Below are 19,976 nucleotides of genomic sequence, written 5' to 3'. Positions count from 1 at the left end.
TTTAAGTTCACGCACCGTGAAATCGTCTGATGACGGTCGAAAGAATTATTTACGAATATTTAGTTTGGTTGGTTATTTGTATGTAGTATGGCCTTTGGTTTTTACAATTAACGTATTATTTGCAGACACAATATACGTAAAAACCAGCGTGTGAACAAGCATGAGGAAAAAACAAAGTCGTAAAAGCATACAAAAACATATTTTTATGAATGCTATTGCTAAGTGCTATTCGTAATACTAAATAATTATTATAGACAACTACTACAACTAAATTAGTGGTTCTGCCTGCGCGATACTACCACTGCACTAAGATCCCGGGTCAGCAAATCAAAATTTAGGTTCTTCCGCTCACTGTTAGGCTGTTTTGCTCGAAATGGCGAAAAGTAGCTGCCCTGATTCCATCTCTGCCTAGCCTTCTGATATAAAGACGTGATGAGTGTTTGCTTTACTATGTATAGCACCTTATACACTAAGTAAGTAGAGTCATGGCACCAGTATCGTAGCTAGTACAGGGGCCCTCTATCTAAATTTGTTGGGGGCCTTTCAGAGCAGTGCGAACTTTTGGGCTTTTGTTTAGTTTAATGTAGGTATGGGCCATGAAGGGCCCCAAACCTCGGGGGCCCCGTAACACTTGATACGGCTGAAACAGCAGTAGCTACGCCCCTGCATGACATATACTACCCGAAAAAGACAAATGTAGCTAGTGTAGGGTGAAATAGCAAGGTCGCCGCAAATACAAGAGTACAACAGCGTCATTAGGCAATGAATCCATTATTCATTACTCATCCGAAATATGCGATAACTTATTGACACTCTACTTGTGGTTCCATTTACGATAACTATTATCAATGTCGCTATAGCAACTTGGAGGTCGCTAATGCTATAAAAAATAATAGGCACCTAATTCTCATGTTTACGAGAATATTCTACTAACGGTAGGTATTTATTCAGTGTGGTCCTAATTTGTTTTTAATAAGACACGTACCTTATCTCTATTTACTAAATGAGGTGTGACCTATGAATAAACTGATAGCCTTGGATGTATCATTGACAAATAAATCAATAAAAGACATGTAACGAGTAAGCATCAAGGAACCTTTCTATCGAACATTTACACGAATCGTATCACATTTGATTTGATTTTATGTATAGAGCTTTGCCGTGGTAACCAAGAGGCAGTAACTCAAAGGCGGCCGACTTTTTATCACTGATTTGGAATACGTTAAACGAACTTTCTTCTTATCCAAGTTTCCTAGATCTACGTGAATTATAAATGCATTTTCTTGTTTGATAAACAGCAGTAAAAACGATAACATAATCTAATTAACCATGTAATAAAGCAGAACCGCCTTTTCTGACGTACTGCCCTCTCGATTACCACGGCAGAACTGAGTAGGGAATCTCCCAATATAAACCTTTTTGGGAGACTGAAATTAATTAGTAATTATGTGTTCTAAGACGTACTTAACTTATGGAATATTAAGTAAATTTGAGCACCTATTTAAGCTATACAGACAGTCAAATTAATTTACTTAAATACTACCGGATAACCCTCAATTCACTGCAGTTGGTAAAACTCGAAGCCAATAATACCAATGGAAAAGTACCGTCTAAATAAAATAAAAAGCTCTTACGTAAATGATGTCAGATGTAAAACTAGTTTAGAATAAATTAAATGGAAAGGCGTGTGTGTGACGCAAGCGGGTCGTCCACACTCTACTGACCCGAGCAGATAACAAAACCGGATCCGATGCAGATCAATAAAAATATAAAGTTTCCATAGACCTCTTGCTGTCTATACGAGGCACGTTTTCTTGAATTGTTTCTCGAATAATCTATTTGGAATTGCGTACTCCTGATTAGGTACACATATTATCTATGTTAAAACCAAATAACCAGGGATGAAATTCGTGCCCGATATGGCCATTAGCTCACCATCTATGAGATTCCCATCTAATCAGGAAGTAAGTTTTGCAAATGGTAAATTCCTAGCTGCATTTCTGCCTGCCCTTTCGAGAATAAAGGCGTGAGTTTATGTTATGCTGACGGAAAACAGAAATTGAAGGATAAATACCTACCTAATTTATCGCTTGTTGCCATGGCACTTGGAATATTTTTGTTTAAACAAAAAAACTATTGCTTGTTGATACATATGTATTAATTTTACACTTGTATCTATTGAATGATAAACCGGTCTTTAACTTAATAAGAGTGTGGACATAAATTGACATACTTAATGAGGTGTGTTATCTTCCCAGATGGATCAACATTCTTCGGATACGAGTGCATACTACTTTAAAACGGGTATCGGCTTTTTTGAGTGGAAAGTTTTGCCTCGAACTGATCTCTGAATCTGCTGGCTTCAATATTAGGGCCCGAAGACATTTTACAAATTAAACTTCGCTCTACGTTACTTTTGCAGCACATCGTCAGAATGGAAAAAAATGTCTTCAAGGTGGAGTAGAAATAGACTACTGTAATACGAGAGTTCGCTGAATTGACCATTGCGCCCAGGCGAAATGACTTAGTGATATACATATTTCGAGTCCGGGTGTTGTAGACCCGAGTTAAAAAACTAATACTTAGTTCACGATTTTGCAGGTATATGATCAGAGGCAGTAGGTACCGCTGTATCAGCCGTATCAGTCACACGGGATAGGAGCCTCTCTTGGCCTAAGTCTGGGCCTTTTTACTATTACATACTAAGCGGACGCCCAAAAGCTTGCAATGAGCTGAAGGGCCCACGCTAATTCTGATACAGGGCATCTCTACAAGCTACGCCACTATATATTATGACAATTTACTTTCGGAACTATTATATATTACTTAAGACTGCATTTATTTATTTCAATAGACATAAGTATACAGCATTTGCCGACTGCCTTGATGAAAAGTTTGCGCCATTCATCGCGATGCAGTGCATTAAGCTGCGCTCGGAGCGAAAGGTTGATAACTTACGAAACAATGTTTGTTTGTCTTAAAAACGTTAAAGGTACCAATACCAATATATACAATTAGAAAATATTGTTATTTACATTGCCGTTCGAGATTTTGATTTGTTTACATGATAATGTTACTTGATATTATCATTATACAAAACATACCCAGATTTAGATAAAAATGGTTTCTGTATTTCATGGAGGGATATAGATAAGTATACAATATAAATTGTAAATCTACTTGACCTGCTTTCGCTGAGATTTTGAAAGGATTGTTTCGCGCTAACATTACCAATAAATAAAACTCAGGTATAATAAATAATATTTATTCAACAACTATACATAACACATTTCAATGGCTCCGGTATCGTCGGGTGAGATGATAATAAATATGTCACGAAAAGAATAATTTAAAACGATTTAAATTACAATACTTCATTCAAATAATACTTTAATATATCATTACGTACATTAAATACATTGTCTAAAAGTAATTGAAATACATTAAGTTGAACGAAGTTATCAACAATGAAAAAACTGCATCTAAAAGTGTCTAGTAATATTTTTTACTTATTTGTAAATTGTCCAAAAATTGTCAACTTCATATAAATTGGCCACTATATTAACAGGAGTTGCATCAGTTGAGCAATGGATAATGTTGCTTCTGCATGCAATATTAAGCCAAATATTTAAAGTTAACATGAAATATTGTAAAAGTCTAGTTACATGTTTTAAGCCTATGAGTGTCTTTATAGGTTTGCATGTAGAAAACCTTTAAAAACGAATAAAAGTATTTTTCTCTCAGCGCTTGCCATTTAAAATTATTATATCTAACCTCTTTAGCTCTGTAAGCACATTAAGCCGAGAATGGCAAATTGCGATATCGAGTGGGCTTTTGTGACCATTATGAGAATAGACCAAGTTAAATCATTTTGATATAACTTCGTCCAATTGAATTATAAATGTCCAAAAACGTCATAATTTAAGGCATCAAAAATATGGTCAGATTTTCATGATGAATATTGTCAACATAGCTGTACTAAGCGGGTATCTTTAGTAGTACATTGTCTTAAGCATGCATAAGTGACAGGCATTAAAATAATTAGAGTTTACAAATAAATCGGCAATCAAATTAAAATGTTAATTTAAAGCCTCATAAAATGTCAGTTTTACTATAAATCTCAAATTAATACTTCAGCTAGTATGCCGTTTTTGTGTTTTCACTGTTCCTTACAACTATACTATACTAGAGAACAATATCCATGATTTTATTCTACAGTTGAACTATGGTTCTTTGTGAGAGATTATGAGGCTAACCTCGCAGGAACCTTAATGAAATATGCATTTAATGTTATAATGTAATGCTTAATTGCTGTTGTAATTATTGTATTAATATCACAACTGTGTCTTAAAAAATAATAATAAGTTTGTACATTTATAAAATTAGTATTAAAAGCCTGTATACCAAAATGCCTTAGGCAGAAGTCTTACTGCCATCCAAAATTGTTATAATAATTTACAAACTCAAAATATTCTAGGATCATTAAAATTTTATAGAAACTCATCTGCTCATGTAAGTATTATTTCTAGCAAGGCAAAGACACCCACTTATAAAAAGTGGTTCCAATTTTAAATAATTAAAAATGTTACATCACGAAGGCAACTGACTGTGGCAAGGCTTAGTAAAACCAGTTGCAGTTGCACAATATTAGACAGCACACAAATTACAACAGCAATTAACAGTTCGTAAGAATGCCATTGAAAGCAGCCGGTTACAAGCTGGCCATGTCATCCTTAATTACTCGCCGTCTGCTTCTGTAAACCAGCGGGGTCCATGATTGGTGCCTGTTTCTTAACCAAGCCTGATAGCAGAGTCTTGATCTGAGCAATTGCTCTGCCAGGGTTCAGGCCCTTAGGGCAAGTACGTGTGCAGTTCATGATTGTGTGGCAACGGTAGACAGAGTATGTGTCTTTGAGCTTCGAGAGACGCTTCTCCGTTGCCTCGTCACGAGAGTCAATTATCCATCTGTAAGCTTGCATGAGGACGGCGGGACCGAGGTACTTGTCACCGTTCCACCAGTAGGATGGACAGCTGGTGGAGCAACACGCGCACAAGACGCATTCATAGAGACCGTCCAGCTTAGCGCGATCCTCTACATCCTGGAGCAACTGCGTCTCCTTACCTTTAACAGCCTCCTTCTCGCGCTGCAGCCAAGGCTCGATCGACTGGTACTGTCGGTAAAAGTTGCTGAGGTCAGGCACTAAGTCTTTAACTACGTACATGTGGGGTAACGGGTAGATTTTCGACGGCTTCGAAAGGTTCTGGTCTATGTGACTAATGCAAGCGAGTGTGTTGACACCGTCGATGTTCATGGCGCAGGAGCCGCACACGCCTTCGCGGCACGATCGTCTGAACGTCAGGGTCGGGTCCATCTCATTTTTAATCTTCAGCAAAGCGTCTAAAACCATTGGCGCGCAGTCGTCTAAATCCACTTCGAAATTCTGTGTATACGGTTTCTTATCGGGTTCATCGGGGTTCCATCTGTATACTGCGAAGGTCTTCACCCGCTTGCCAAGGGCTGGTGACGTAGCAAATGTGCGTAGCTGCCCAAAAGTACCAGTGGTGAGGCGCAACAGCGGCATTATGTAATGTTTTGATTCACTAAAATATTTTTAATTTTGCACTTGGTTTGTACTGCAGCTACGTGAGGCTCACGGTCTGGTTTAGTCGTAAAAATTAAAAGCGTTCGAGCTTATTCTAAAAATTAAAACTATCGATTCGTTACGCACCACACCAAATCATTTGAATGATGGCGAGTGAATATTTCATGACAACGAGTGAACTGAAAAGAATGTATGAGCAAAAAGTTGAATGATTTTTGTCTTTTCCCAAATAATGCGTTTTATTGAATATTATGATTTAATGCATATTTATAGCATTTCGCGTAATTTTACTAAAACATCTTGTTTAAACTAAAATAGGCCTGTTATATTTATATAGTGTTTTTTAGTCACATAAATAATTTTCTTAGTTTTACTATATAACATTAATTCACAACATTTATTATAATTTTATGGACTGTTATCATTAACAGAAACTAAACGGAAGAATGATTACAATTTGACATTCAAAATACAATGTCATTCAATTGTTCGTTCTTTGGCGGGAATAAAAACAAACAATTTGGAGAAATCGGGAAAACTTAAAATAAAATAATTCACACAATCTTGAGATAAAAAAATGAAGAATGTAGCTGCCTTAAAAACAAATACGAATTCACCAAAAACTCCTGGCGGGATAAGCAAATCATTGTTAACTCCCTGCAGACGAGTTGGCTTATCAAGGAACTGGAAAAAAAGTGGACCTTCTCCTTTTATCTCACCTTTAGCCAGTAGTGTTGAAGGAAGTCAAGAGAGGCCCAAGGAAATTAAAAAAAAAGATAAAGAAATTGACGAGAAATGTGAAAGTCCTTTAAGTCCCTGCGTAGGTACATCCAGTGATGTAATTGTGGATAAAACTCCAACTCGTAGCGTCGCACTGCCCCGTAAAAAGAAATCCAAAACACTTTTAGCTGCTATAAGTTCTAGTGAAACTAGTACCGAATGTGACAATGAAAATCTTGCAACAGAAAATGATGACAATGTTACTGAAAACTTAGAAGTTCAAAATAAATTCACAGATAATGTTGAAAAGGCTGATATCAATGAAGTGTCATCCCCAGTACGCGTTAAATCAAAAAGTAAAAGCAAAAAAAAACCATCCCAAGTACAATCCAGTCAAGATTCCAATATTAATAATACTTATGATGGTAAAGGTAAGAATAAGAAGGATGATAAGTTTGTTATAAAAGAAAATTCAAAAGATAAAAGTCCAAATGAACTGAAGAAAGAATGCATAGTAGTTATACAGCGGAAAATATTTAAAGATGTAGATGGGCTATGTCAAGCAACTTATAATATTTCAAATAAAGAGACAGTAGGTAATACATCATCGCAAACTTTATTTGATTCAGACTCTGATGACAAGCCGTTATGTCAATTGAATAAGACAGATTCTCAAAAATCTATTGATTCTATAACAAAAGGATCCAAAAAGGCAATAGAGGTCCTCATAGTGAACGAAGATAATGATTTTGTAGAACATAAGAGTAAAATAAGAAAATTAGAAACAAGTAAAGACAAACCAAAAATAGATATTAAGAAAACAAAAAAGAAAAATGAACCAATTAAAATAATTAAGGACAAACCTAACTCATTTGATGATGATGAGGACTTCGATTTTGATAATAAAAAAACAATTCTAATACGTAAAACATATGAGAAAGTTCACAAACCTTTAAAAGCTAAATCAACTGGCTCTATAACCCAAAAAGATATTGACGAACTGAAAGCCAGAATTGAGCTTAAAAAGAAAATATTATTAGCAAAAACAATCTCGGAGGACACAAAAGAGTTACGAGATTTAATAAAAAAGTGGCAGAAAGGATGTCAAGATGCCTTAATGGAGTTGATGGATTTGATGAGAAAGAAGTTTCCAGAGAAGAGTAACATGGACTATTCGGAAATTTTGGAAACATTGCATATTCCTGCGCCTCTAGTTGGTTATGATTCAGAAAATGATAGTTTTAATACTCCTAAGGATGAAAATATTGTCTTATCTCATGTTTACAATTCATAATTAAATATAGCATTTATTTATTTATTAACATTTATTTATAAAACAATTTTTGTTATCCTAAAGGAAATATGGCTTATGTTTTGTTTTGTCCCTATTAAGCATAGTCTTATCTATTTATCATTCTTATAGTCTAAATGAGGCATAAAAACTTCATCACATGTTCTAGATTCCTTTACTGTCCTAGATCGGAAGAATGATGATTTCTTATTAGACCAACCATTATAAGAAGTATAGTTTTGTCAATTTCTGTGTAAAAATGTTTATTTGAAATCTACATTGCCTGCTGCGGCTTTCTCTATAGTTATCTTTTTGTAAATACAGTTGTGAGAAAAGTATAATCTTTTGTTTTTTACACAATATATTGAGAGTATGACTGTCACAATGTTATGTAGTTTCCATTAACTTCTAAGCACACTAAGGTGACCAGAAATATTAAATATTATTATAATATGAAGACATAACTTTGAACACTACAATAGTCTGTCTTATAACAGTGTGTTGTTTATGATTGTTTAGATGAGTTCCTATATCATTAAAATTTTTCGTCATTTTTAAATACTATGATTTGTTGATGTTTAACATAAATAAAAACATATTTAATTTATTTAACTTTTATTTAGAACTAAATTTCACATTTGTACATTTAACTACCACTAGATACTTACAACAGTATATTTTTTTTTATTTTTGCCCTTTCAAAAACAATATAATCCTTATAATTGCATTAGAATCTATGTGACCGGATAGGGTTTTCTGGTTCAAACAACTTGGGGTCCTTTAAAAATGTTTTGTCCTTGTAGTAATATGGCATGTAAGCACAATTTTGGGCCTTTTTTATTTCTGCTTCAACCTGTTCCTGTTTAGATTTACAAAGACCTGTGATGTGCCGACCGTAGATACGGCCGGTGTACGGAGACTGAAATTGGGACAAAAGCCTATAATTTTTGTAGTCTGGAGTGATATTAAGTTTGCACAAAATACACTGCCGCCTTTCTTTCTTGAACGGATTCTCCATTTCAACCGGGGCATCGTCGTCATGGGTAGACGAGGCTTCCGTCGACGAAGGCCTTGTTATGGATACTATTCCGCGATGTACATTATTAACTGAAACAAATTGAAATTCGTTATGGAGGTTATATTCAGATTTCGGGTGTTTATTATTTAAGTTCTCGACTTACATATATGCCGCGTTATTAAAGTTTTAAATAAAGCCATAGTTATTTTAACTTATTGGCTTGTGTCCAAAAATATGAAGGATGTAAATAATTTCAGTAATCAGTATAACCTCAAAAGAAATATTTATGCTTGAACTTTGCAAATAGAAGTTGACATTTGACAGTGCGTTTTGTTAGACTCGTTTTCTTTTTTTTATATAAAATAATAAATCCATTTTATTCACTTATTATTTTTACACTTAAAATTATCTGTACGATTGTACTTATAAAGGGAGAACAAACATATTTTGCCAATGTGCTACTCCAATTTTACCTCCAAGCTCCTCACTAGATGGCATTAAAAATGTTTTTTTTTTATCGGATATGTATGTAAAAAAGTATCCACCTAAACTACGTGAATACATGTAGTGTGTATACTTCAATATATAGGTTACTACTTAATAAATTTTCAATTTAGTAGGTACTTTATTTGGTTGATATTGCTTTTTAATATTTTCCACCTATAGGCAGAAACAAGCACAACCTAGTATACCGTATATTCGTTGTATTTGTTCTAGGTGCCTACTGCCTAGATTCTTCGGCTGTTCAAAATAAATTTGATATTACTGCTTAGTGCTACCATGTAGTATAAAGAATTTATTAGAGCATTCTGCCAAGTCTAGGTCAAAAAGTAAAAAATATTTGTATTTTTTAAAACTATATTACAAATGCATACCTACCTAATTGAAATATTGTATTTGTAAATCTCACATACTGCAAAACTGAAGAATATCACGACGAGCAAAATTAACGCCTGCGTCTCGTTTATAGCAATGTGATTCATACCAAAATCAAATGTCCGTAGCATAATAATTTGATGCTCATAGAATATTCCACTTTCTTTAATTCGCTAGTTTTCACATGTCGAATTTTAATGGTTTCGAGCTTTATTTATTTTACGCAACCCATACAAATACTTTTAGGTTATTCTTTTATGCTTGAAATTATTATGCTTTGATCATCGCTGGTGGAATATTCCATGTTTACATATAGGTTCCAGATAAACAAAAACAAATCCTTAATGTTTTTATTTACAACGATTTACCAATTTACTGTCATTCACAGTGATGCAAATGCACCTGTTTACTGATGATTACGCAGGTAGTAATATGTTTGTCTACCCGCTACATAATTGCGAAAAACGGACAAGACAACTATTGCAAAACCACATAATATGGTCGGTGGTTATTATTCAGCCATTTTGAAACAACACTCTCGCAATGCGGAAATGCATTTGCGCCTACAACCATTTTCTATGAACGGGTAGTCGTTCAAGTTTCTCGGATTGATGTGTAAACACGAAAACTCCTTACCACAACCGGCGTAGCCACTGTCCGTATAGAACGTGGCGATCCGATGTGGCGGCCAATTATTTCGTCTTCAACTTAATTATTTAAAAAAATAATAGTGCTGTGTTTTTGTGTATTAATTAGAGTTTATTTTCAGTGACAGTGACCTTATATTTTTGTGCTGTGTATTTGTGACTTTAAATAACGACATTGGATTTATAATTCGAATTTGGTGAGTTTACATTTCAAATTAAAATATAAACGGTTAATGTATTGGATGATATCGATTTACAATGGAAAGTTAATATCTACGATTGTTATGCAAGTGGATCGTAAATAATTTTATATAACGCCGCATCTACGTTACGAAATGTAAGGAATAACGTATTACGGTGCACTTTCGTGGCAAAAGTAAAAGTTTTTAGCGTTGATTGACAAAAATGTCATCAGTTAGCGTTAGTGTTAAGTTGCGCGTAAGAAATCAAGGTTGCGAGGAGAAAGTGACCCAGCTGTACGGTCTACTCGCTTGTCGGTGTGCGATGTCTTCGTGGGTTCTTTATAGTGCGCACGCGTAGTTCCGGATGGTCGAGGCGTTTGAATATCGACACGGCGGATGTGCTACGATATTCGTAAATAGTTGAGTTTTGTAGCAGACGTAAAAATGATTTTAAGAATTTGATAGTGTCGAAACTATGTTTACTTATATAGATATGTTTACGCCCGTTAGCTGTACATACATAGGCACGAATTAGAAAGCTTTTGTGTTTATATCTAAATGCTAGATGGGGACGTATCTACCTCAGTACTTAGGTACATCTCTATCTTGCACTGCGCCGACTGTTAGCGGAGCTAAGTCCAATATCTGTTACCCAATTTTTCGTTTCCTATCTTGTCCAACTTGCGTATAAAATTTAGGACCGAACCTATTTCGCACTCCAAGTTTGCAAACACTGACTAACACGATATTCAGAAATACAAAATATTTTGTTACAAAATTCTAATATTCGTCGACTAACAAATTTGCCGTGTCTGATAGAGCGTTAAATCTTATATAAAATGTGTGCACGAGTTCCTTCCATTTCTAATTAGACAAAATTAGAATTTACGTCAAGGCTTATTTTTTATTGTAAAGCACAGATACCAAATATTTTTATTTGCATTTTTAGTCTTTAATGACCTATCTATGTAGATACTAAAATATTCGACTGAATCAATTTTTTTTTCCAAATATGCCAGTTCTATTTGAGTAGGTTTCAAATCTGATAATGACTTAAAATAACACACCTATCATTGATTCAGATCAAAGAAACTGCGAAAGAGTTGATACTTCCGCCATATTGCGACCCGATTTAATATGCAAATTAACATACTTTGTAACGAAACTGGAATCAAATACGTAACTTCTCATTTCTTAGCCTTTTCTACTACATACTGTTTGTTAATAAATATTATAGCATTAAATATAAACTTTAAAAATTATATTTAATCATACAATACAACATGTAAACTCAAAATAGCTTTACAAATTCATAAATCGATGAATAACTTGCGCCATAATAAGTCGTTTTAATTTAAAACTTTATGTGTGCGGTGTATAGTTAAAAATTAAACGAGTCTTCTATTTTTATTGAATATTGTATTATTTACAATTCTTATTACTTTTCGTGAAGTCACTTCTAAAACCAGGCTATTTTTATAAGTATTTGCCAAAGAACGATAGGTGCTCCACGTCAGTGGCGAAGGGTTCATACAACCAAATTCCTACCAGTTTCCCTTTCCTAATTTGGATGAAATCTATTAAAATGATTTGCTGTTCCCATTTTTGCATATTATTAGTACCTATAGATATGTTGTATTATTGGTACCTATAGATATGGGAACTCATCCCGTTCGAAAAATTTCAAACGGATTCTCTCCCTATCGAACAATTTATGTACAACTTCGGATTTTTTCGAGACTTTCCCGCTCTCACACCCACCACTACAACTCAGCAGGATCAGCAGGGGCACGCATTTTATGACACCCAGCAGTGAAGCTCGGCGAGTCTCAGGGAAAACTAATGTCATTATCCCGCAACGAAATTAATTAAATAGAAAGATAGGGAGGAGTTGGAAATATTCATTGTCCACTTCCCTCCATAGCAATGAGCTCCATAACAACTTCGGATTGTAAATCATTGCATGTCTTTATACTACAATCATCACTCCGAAACATTAGATACTAGGTCTTGATACACATTATACTTACTGGCTTCCTACAAACATATTGTAGTCTTGGAGGTACAAATAGGCATATCGACGGACCACATACCACCACTCATCTACCCAGAAGGACCCTCACACACGTGACACCATTTTACTGAGTCAATACACGCCAAAACGCACATTTCAACAGGTTTATATCAACATTTGGCGATCAAAATACACGTGATAATAGAAAATTTAAATAAAATTTGAATGATGCGAACATTAAAACCGCCTGATATTTCCTAACGTATGCCTATTAAGCAAGAATGTTGAGTGCTCTATTCTTTAAAGAATAACAAATGTTTAAAAGTTGACTAAGCCTGTTTAATTATATTGCGCGCTGGATGTAAAAATCGTCTTGCCTTGCCAGTCCTCCTTGTAAACAAAAAAAAAACAGAAAAATATTTCCCTTTATTACAAGAGCCCGGCGAAAAAATGTTTAACGTCACAACTATATTTTTGTTTTTATGGACTCGGGCTGCGCCTGAGTGCAACTTCCCGTGCATCTCGTGGTAAAGTCCCTCCTATCCTTAACCCTAACTGGCTACAGGATTATGAGATCACATCTTTCATCCCAAAAACAGATACAGTTTACCTACATCTATATTTCCAAATATTTTTGCTCAATCAGCATATAATGCCAATGAGACAAGATTGACTCTACATTTTATATTTCCTTTATTAACTACTAGTTTCGCAGAATTTTTCCGCTCCAAATTTTATTTTTATTAAATCAACATTTTAACTATCTGTATATTACTTGAGTATTTATAGACTGTATGTTTCACTGGGTATTTTGTTTACGTTTATTTGTTCTATTTTGTAGTTGTACAAGTTTTGTTTAAAATAATTCTGGAACCTACGTCGAAATCTGTTAATACGCTTCATAAAGCGATATATTATTTACATTATAAGGTAGTAATACTGTCATGTAATCTTAGACTTTTACCTGTAAAGACTATCCAGGTAAATGTTATCGGTATTGTATTAATACCTAAAGCGTTAGATTAGTAAGTGAATTTGCAGAAGTTACCCCTGCTAGCAATTTTTGTTGTCTAGTCAAGGCAACCTGACTTCAAGCTTGGAGGACTTGCCTCCACTTGCATGTGTAAATAATAATAATATCAGCCCTGTATTATATACTATTTCACTGCTGGGCACGGACCTTCTCTACTACTGAGGGATTAGGCCTTGGTTCATCATAGTGCTGGTAGACTTTACAAACCCTCAAAATTCTTATAGAGGACTTCTCAAGTATGCAGGTTTCTTCACGATGTTTTCCTTCACCGGTAAAGCAAGCAATAATTCACTTGTATATAGTACTATTAAAATGTTGCCGCTAGCGTACTCGCATCTGGAAATTATTGCGCTTTATATTGTTGCATGACATTACTGGACCAAACTAAACCAAATTCTACGTAACAATTTCGAAGGTATCTAGATTTTCTCACAATGTTTTCCTTTACCGATAAAGCGAGCCATAATAAGTACACATGTCTTACTTAAACTCAGGGGTACGCGTGTTAGAGTTGGTTGATTGATGATTGATTTTATATTGATAATCGGTTTTATTCCCAACTAGGTTATCGCTCATTATTAACGTTATTCTAGTTTTTTTTACGAGTTTCCGATTGTTACTACATGGTGCCAGTTATTGCAATAGGTACTTAACTTCTAATGGGGTTTATTACAAGTGACATCGTTCAGTTGGTGTTGTTTTTATTTTAAAACAAACAAACACACATCACGCGTTTATCTTCGACGGGGCATACAGAGGCGCAACCAGGGCATCCATTTTTCGCCAAGTGTGTTTCGTCCCATGATGTGATAGTGGGTGAGCCTATTGCCATATTGGGCACAAATTCCAGACTACGGGCTGATACTGAGCAGAAAAACCTAAATATCACTATGCCCGATCTGGGATTTAAACCCAAGACCTCAGAGCGCTGCCATACCGCAGATGTAGTACAATTAAGCAACTAAGGCAGTCTTTATATTATTTTAAAATAAATTTGTGATGAAATGAAAAATATGTAAGTCTTCTAGTTCACATTTTTTTATGGCCAGTACAGACTATCTAGCCTACATTTTTATAATCAAAGAACATTAACAAAACATTTATCCTTAATAGATAAAATTACATAATAACTCAATCATCATTAATATTGTTCCATTGAGCCACATAATGTAACATTTTAATGTTAATTAACTACAGGATTCCGGCGCGGTTTCACTCGCGTTTAGTTAATCGTAGCTCGTTATTGATATTGTTTTTCCTTGATCGCCTTATTGCACAATTAAAACGGCCACGACTTTTTAAGATCGTCGTTTCTATACGTTTAAAAATACGTATAATATTGATATCTTTTTTTTTAAAAAGAACGAGTGGTTTGATGAGTCATTCATTCATCGAACATTCGCGAACTCAAAAGCGTCAACACTTCGAAATAGGTATTTTAAATTACAAGGTATCGCATAAAAAAGGTATCACATGATTCTTAATGCAATCGTCATCCCGACGTGTTATTTCTGCGTTACAATATTTTAAGTACACTGACTATAGCGGGGGTGGTAAACATTTACCCCCTTATTCATAGACGTTATTTATCTAAGGACGGAGTAAAGCTGTGATATCAAGTCTGTTTCTCAGTGCTGTCGGCATGTCAGCCTTCGCAGAGCGTAGACACAGGGCTGTTGTGATTGGCTAATATTGAGATACAACTTAAATCTAGTTGGCTGTCAGGGCTGTTTATACAAAGCTGAACAAATAGCAAGCTGTCAGATAAACAAAGCTCAGAAACAGACTTGTTCTATCAGCAATGCTCTGTCCTTAGATAAATAACGTTTATGAATACGGGCGTTAATGGTTAACGTGTCACTATCCGAGTGCCTTTTTTTAACGACCTTTTTCATGTCCCAATAATATTTTTGTTGGGGTATTATAGGCGTGCCCGAATTATTTTGTCTCGTGCCGCCACTGCCACAAGTGTCAAAGTGCCCTGGACTATAATGTCAATTGGATAATAACAGAGCTTGCATGCCAGTTAGTGGCTGAAATATAAAAAAATAGTATACTAATCAAGAAGGTCTCATAAGTTAAGAGAAACTACCTCTTACATCTTTATGTGGATCTGCCACACTACAGTGTGATTATGCGGTGCCTACTTAAAGAGTTTTTAATGTTTTTCCGACTTCGAATGCTCGAGAATTCTAGAAGATAATAAAATAAACAATAAAACATTAGTCTTTAATGATATACTTTGTGACCTAGGGTTGATATCTAATGCATATTTGAACAGAATATTCAAAAATGAACTTGAGGTAAAAGATGTAGAATATTCTGGATGGAATATATTTTTTTTTATAATGACATTGCTAGTGACGTCCCTATAGCGGATGGTAATTGGAATAACGGAAAGAGAAATGAGAGATGAATATTTCTCGCCATTCGACATAATAATAATCTACGTGGAACGGGTTATACACAGGCTTGTTACGGCGACATAGTTCGGAGGTCGCTAGGGGGTTTTACATCTTGTGTCCAGTGATCGATATTTGAGCAGATAAGTAGAAATATCCTGCTTTCTCATGATCAAACCACATATTGTAGATTTGATACTTGAACATATTTTTGCTTTTTTATTTACGTTCGCTTGTGGATTATAGCACCTGGTCATCAAAACTAAGCTAAATTAATTTGTGTAAACACCAAATTTATTCATTTTCTCGTACAGAAATTGAACCCGCGACCTTTCATGCAGCCGGTTCTATTTACGGTATGAAAGTAAAGCTTTCTATCTAAGCTCCAAACTCATATCCGCATTTTGACTACATTATCCTACTGCCATATTTATAACTTATGATCTCAATATATTATACTGTATACTGCTATAATATAAATGTCACTTCAACACATTAGTAAATCTATTTGACAGAACTTGTTAAAAATGTAAACAAATTGACGTGGTAGCTAAGGTAATTTTTTTTTTATGAAATGTATTAGAATGAATTGATATAAAAATAGGAGCCGTGGTCTACTGGAATAAAAAATAAATCTGAGTTTCATTGTATAAACAGATCGCATATACTCTTTTTTCGGTTTAAACTGAAATTACCTTCAAACCTAGTCGATTCGACTAAGTCGAACTTCTTTTACAAATAATCGTTGAAACGAGCATTCATAGTAAGTTGAGTTCGTAACATCCACAATAACGGAATCATCGAAGCGTTAGCTATTACAAATATTTCGATCTAATAGTCTATGAATCAGCGAATGCACACTGCATTAGTTAATTGAAGGATATTACACAATATTCGTAATAGCCGAGCAGTAATTACTTCATAGTATCGAATAACGGTGAAATTGCAGTCTACTTACGATGTATTTCGAGGTTAATATAAGGAAAATCCTGAAAATTATTGTATTATAAAGATACGGCAAATGAGCTAGCGATACATCTAAAATGTCTACAATAACAATAGAATCTTGGGTGCACTATCCTTTCTTGTAGAAACTAGATTTTTTATCCGTGCACGACAAAGTGACCCCACTGTACCTGATGGTAAATGGAGTGGGGTTTAATAGAATGACTGACGAGAGATGATTACCCCTAGACAGTCGACATACTAATCCCGGAACGCGAAACATTAACGAGGACCACGATGGCGGGTTTTAATATCTTGTTGGTGGTCGCTATCCGGGCGGATATAAAATATATACTACTATCAGCGAGATAGATACGGAAGATATAGAGAAACAGGGAGAGGGTACAAATTAAATGTAACCCCATTAGGAACTCGAAAACTCATTTGAATTTGAAACATCACGATTCTCGATGATAGAAAAATAATTCCATCATTGTTTTCATAAATAATATAAAAGTTAAATTCAAAGGCACAGTAAACTTGAAACGATAGATATTATATATTTTTTTTTAATGATTACTTATATTCTTTTTTATATGAAGGAATGGACACTGCAAAGTGACCTCACTGCACCAAATTATACCGCAATTAAATTCCTAAACTTTATGGCAAAGATTAGGAATCATATTTGCGTCAATAGAAGCCTTTATCGTTTGGTTTTATTATAGGACACAGGAGATCAAATAAATAATATGTTGTCTATTTTTATATGAAAAATATGTCATTTACGTCACACGCGATTATTTGCCCTAATCTCATTTCTACATGGTTGAAAAAATGTGTTACGTGGATCTCACATAGAAAAGAAATAAAAACAGTTAAAATTTTAAGGAAGTTAGGGTAGTGCAAAGTGGTAAAACTACGAATATTTTAACAGCACAAATGGACGGCCTCGGTAGGGGCAGCATCTCTTTGTCATGAAATTCCTTTGCAGTAACAATTTACTGTTTTGTTTAATTGTGATTTGCGTAGGCAATAACAATCCTCTCCAAGAGGAGAAGATTGTAAGAAGAAAGACCTGATCTCTATTGTTGAAGGGCGGTAGTGCAAGATACTTCTAGTATTTTGGATCCCAGATAATGAAACTTAAACATTCCTGCGAATATTTGGCTAGAGATACCACTGATCACCCACAGTCTGCATTTCATTGAGCTTATTTCTTGTCTCATGATATGGTAGATAGTGATTCGCCATATCGTGAACAAATACGAATCTGTGTGTATTTTCTAATCGAAGCAAATGCAGTTAGATTACATACTTATAAAGTTGTCGTCGATAAGTATATAAATTAGGTGGCATTGGACGCATAAGATTTCAATTATTAGAATTATAAAACTAGTTTGGTTGTTAGTGTTATTGTATCCAATTAAATTATATAAAAATATTCCTAATGTCATCAATGAATGTCACCCCTAGGCATCTCGAGTATAATTTAATTCTGTAAATACATTTATTTTAACTGTATTTTTTGTCTTGTAATAATGGATACAATATGCCTTAAAATTTATAGAGATTAACTCACGTGTTTTGTTTCTTATTATTTTGTCTAAGGCGTTTTTGATCAAAGGAGTTTAATTATTTGTGCTTCTCAGTCTATTGGGCATCCACAGCACCAATATAATGTGATTGTTATACTTCAGTTATATAACTACCAAGATTTTTTTTACAAATGAATACCAAAACGTGCCAGTCGTTCAACTGATCACAGAATAAAAAAGGTGCTGCAGGCATAGCTATGGTACTGGCAAAGTGGTCATTGATCTAAGACAGTAGTAGTTATACCTTATAATACTCGATAATTACTATAACTTCAATGTCATTATATTCTGATACAACAGTGCTAGCACATGCTGCTTGACAGGCAGTACGTAAGTGACTAAGCTGTAATACATTTTTATCGACGTTACTCCAATTTGGCGTCTGCGCCTACACACAACAGACTCTTTCAAACAAGAAGCCTTAGTGATAATTTCTTTCGATATACCGTGGATTGTTACGTGTATGTTTAAAAATGCCTAATCACCTAGCAAGATCCATAGGAATATAAATGATTCAACAGATTATAATATTATATTTGGAAATAACGAAATCAGGCAACCGAATCCAATGCTATTTTTGTAAAAATTTTCATTTCCTTATTGATGCTGTGTTTGTTTTAATAACGTAATTGCATTGTATCAGTTAATTTCTGACATTATCTGAATGTATACAATAATATTTTTATAAAAGTAAAGGCGAGTGACTGCACAACATTTTTAAATATGAAACTGGTTAAAATAATTCTCATCGAATGGATTATTGGAACAGATAATATAGACTTACTGGCTTTTAGTTGTCTGTGGTATTTTGTATCACAACTTTTTTATTGGTAATGATTTAGGCCATATGAAATACCGTTAAAAACTAGTAGTAAAATAAATAAATCACCTCACGTTCCACTTACGAACCTGTTTGGTTTTGCTTCAAATGATTATATAACATAATAACTTCGACACAGCGAGCCATACGGACTCCTTTCACTTATCTCTGGTCCTTTTTAACCTGTGCTCATTACGTCATCGCCGCCATATCAATCTGTCAACATGACATTATATGAAACCTTCCCGCCAATGTTACTTGGGTTCTCATGAAGCTTTTCCTTATTTTGAATACTCTTGTGTGCTGTTGAGTATGACGGACCACATTTCCGAAGGTTCAATCAATCGCCTTCTTATCCTTATTATTAGGCGACCCATTTGCTCTTGTATGCGAAGAAATAAGTATGCAATACCAAATTTTGTTAATTTATACTAATTAAACATACTTGATTCATGTTAAGCAGGAATCAAACTTTATAAAATAAATATATTAAGCAACATACCTTGAGAATTACATAAATTAATATTTATTGTATTATTTGTACAGGTGGTCTTTATAATGTGTAAAAATCCAATTAAATCATTGTAGTCTAGAACTTGATGTTTACTTTATTAAAACCATTATTAAATTACGTGGTAGGTTTCTGGTAACAAATATTATATTATCGGTATTTATGCCTATTACAGTCTTCAATCATGGAATGTTCAAAAACAACGTAGGCAGAATAACTATTAGGCTTTATTTTTAATTTAATGTTGCATAATCGTTAAATCCGTTTGTATACTTCGTTTATTATAAAATAAAAAATATTTATTTTGTATAGCTAA

At 34.3% G+C, this 19,976-nt stretch overlaps 4 protein-coding genes across 5 annotated transcripts in view; 2 read left to right on the top strand and 2 right to left on the bottom strand.

The window, feature by feature from the left end:
* Window positions 1-3,249: 3,249 nt before the first annotated feature.
* On the bottom strand, window positions 3,250-5,772 carry LOC115451627 (succinate dehydrogenase [ubiquinone] iron-sulfur subunit, mitochondrial). The gene has a single exon (XM_030179991.2). The coding sequence runs from the start codon at window positions 5,580-5,582 to the stop codon at window positions 4,734-4,736; it is 849 nt and encodes a 282-aa protein (XP_030035851.1). The 5' UTR covers window positions 5,583-5,772; the 3' UTR covers window positions 3,250-4,733.
* A 303-nt stretch (window positions 5,773-6,075) lies between these two features.
* Window positions 6,076-7,999, top strand: LOC115455404. Its single transcript, XM_030184049.2, has one exon. The coding sequence runs from the start codon at window positions 6,181-6,183 to the stop codon at window positions 7,615-7,617; it is 1,437 nt and encodes a 478-aa protein (XP_030039909.2). The 5' UTR covers window positions 6,076-6,180; the 3' UTR covers window positions 7,618-7,999.
* Window positions 8,000-8,212: 213 nt separating this feature from the next.
* On the bottom strand, window positions 8,213-9,130 carry LOC115455381 (28S ribosomal protein S18c, mitochondrial). Its single transcript, XM_037439897.1, has 2 exons — window positions 9,106-9,130; window positions 8,213-8,721 (listed from the first exon to the last, which is right to left on the bottom strand). Exons 1-2 carry the CDS (start codon window positions 9,128-9,130, stop codon window positions 8,342-8,344), a joined length of 405 nt encoding a protein of 134 aa, XP_037295794.1. The 3' UTR covers window positions 8,213-8,341.
* Window positions 9,131-10,104: 974 nt separating this feature from the next.
* The window catches only part of LOC115448437 (ABC transporter G family member 20), a 106,260-nt gene continuing 96,388 nt past the window's right edge, over window positions 10,105-19,976 (top strand). For both annotated transcript variants that reach the window (XM_037440021.1, XM_037440020.1), the window contains exon 1: window positions 10,105-10,352. The gene's annotated coding sequence lies outside the window, so the exon portion shown is untranslated. The remainder of the gene's footprint in view (window positions 10,353-19,976) is intronic.

This window comes from Manduca sexta, chromosome 18 (assembly GCF_014839805.1).
Source record: "Manduca sexta isolate Smith_Timp_Sample1 chromosome 18, JHU_Msex_v1.0, whole genome shotgun sequence".
Classification (NCBI taxonomy): domain Eukaryota; kingdom Metazoa; phylum Arthropoda; class Insecta; order Lepidoptera; family Sphingidae; genus Manduca; species Manduca sexta.
The sequence above is the reverse complement of the archived record's forward strand: the minus strand, read 5'-3'. Positions and strand labels throughout refer to the sequence as shown.

Coding starts and splice junctions, on each gene's coding strand:
- LOC115451627 (XM_030179991.2), bottom strand. CDS start 5,582: ATGCCGCTGTTGCGCCTCACCACTGGTACTTTTGGGCAGCTACGCACA.
- LOC115455404 (XM_030184049.2), top strand. CDS start 6,181: ATGAAGAATGTAGCTGCCTTAAAAACAAATACGAATTCACCAAAAACT.
- LOC115455381 (XM_037439897.1), bottom strand. CDS start 9,130: ATGCCATCTAGTGAGGAGCTTGGAG. Junction 8,722..9,105: donor ATCTAGTGAGGAGCTTGGAG/GTAAAATTGGAG, acceptor AATTTGTTTCAG/TTAATAATGTACATCGCGGA.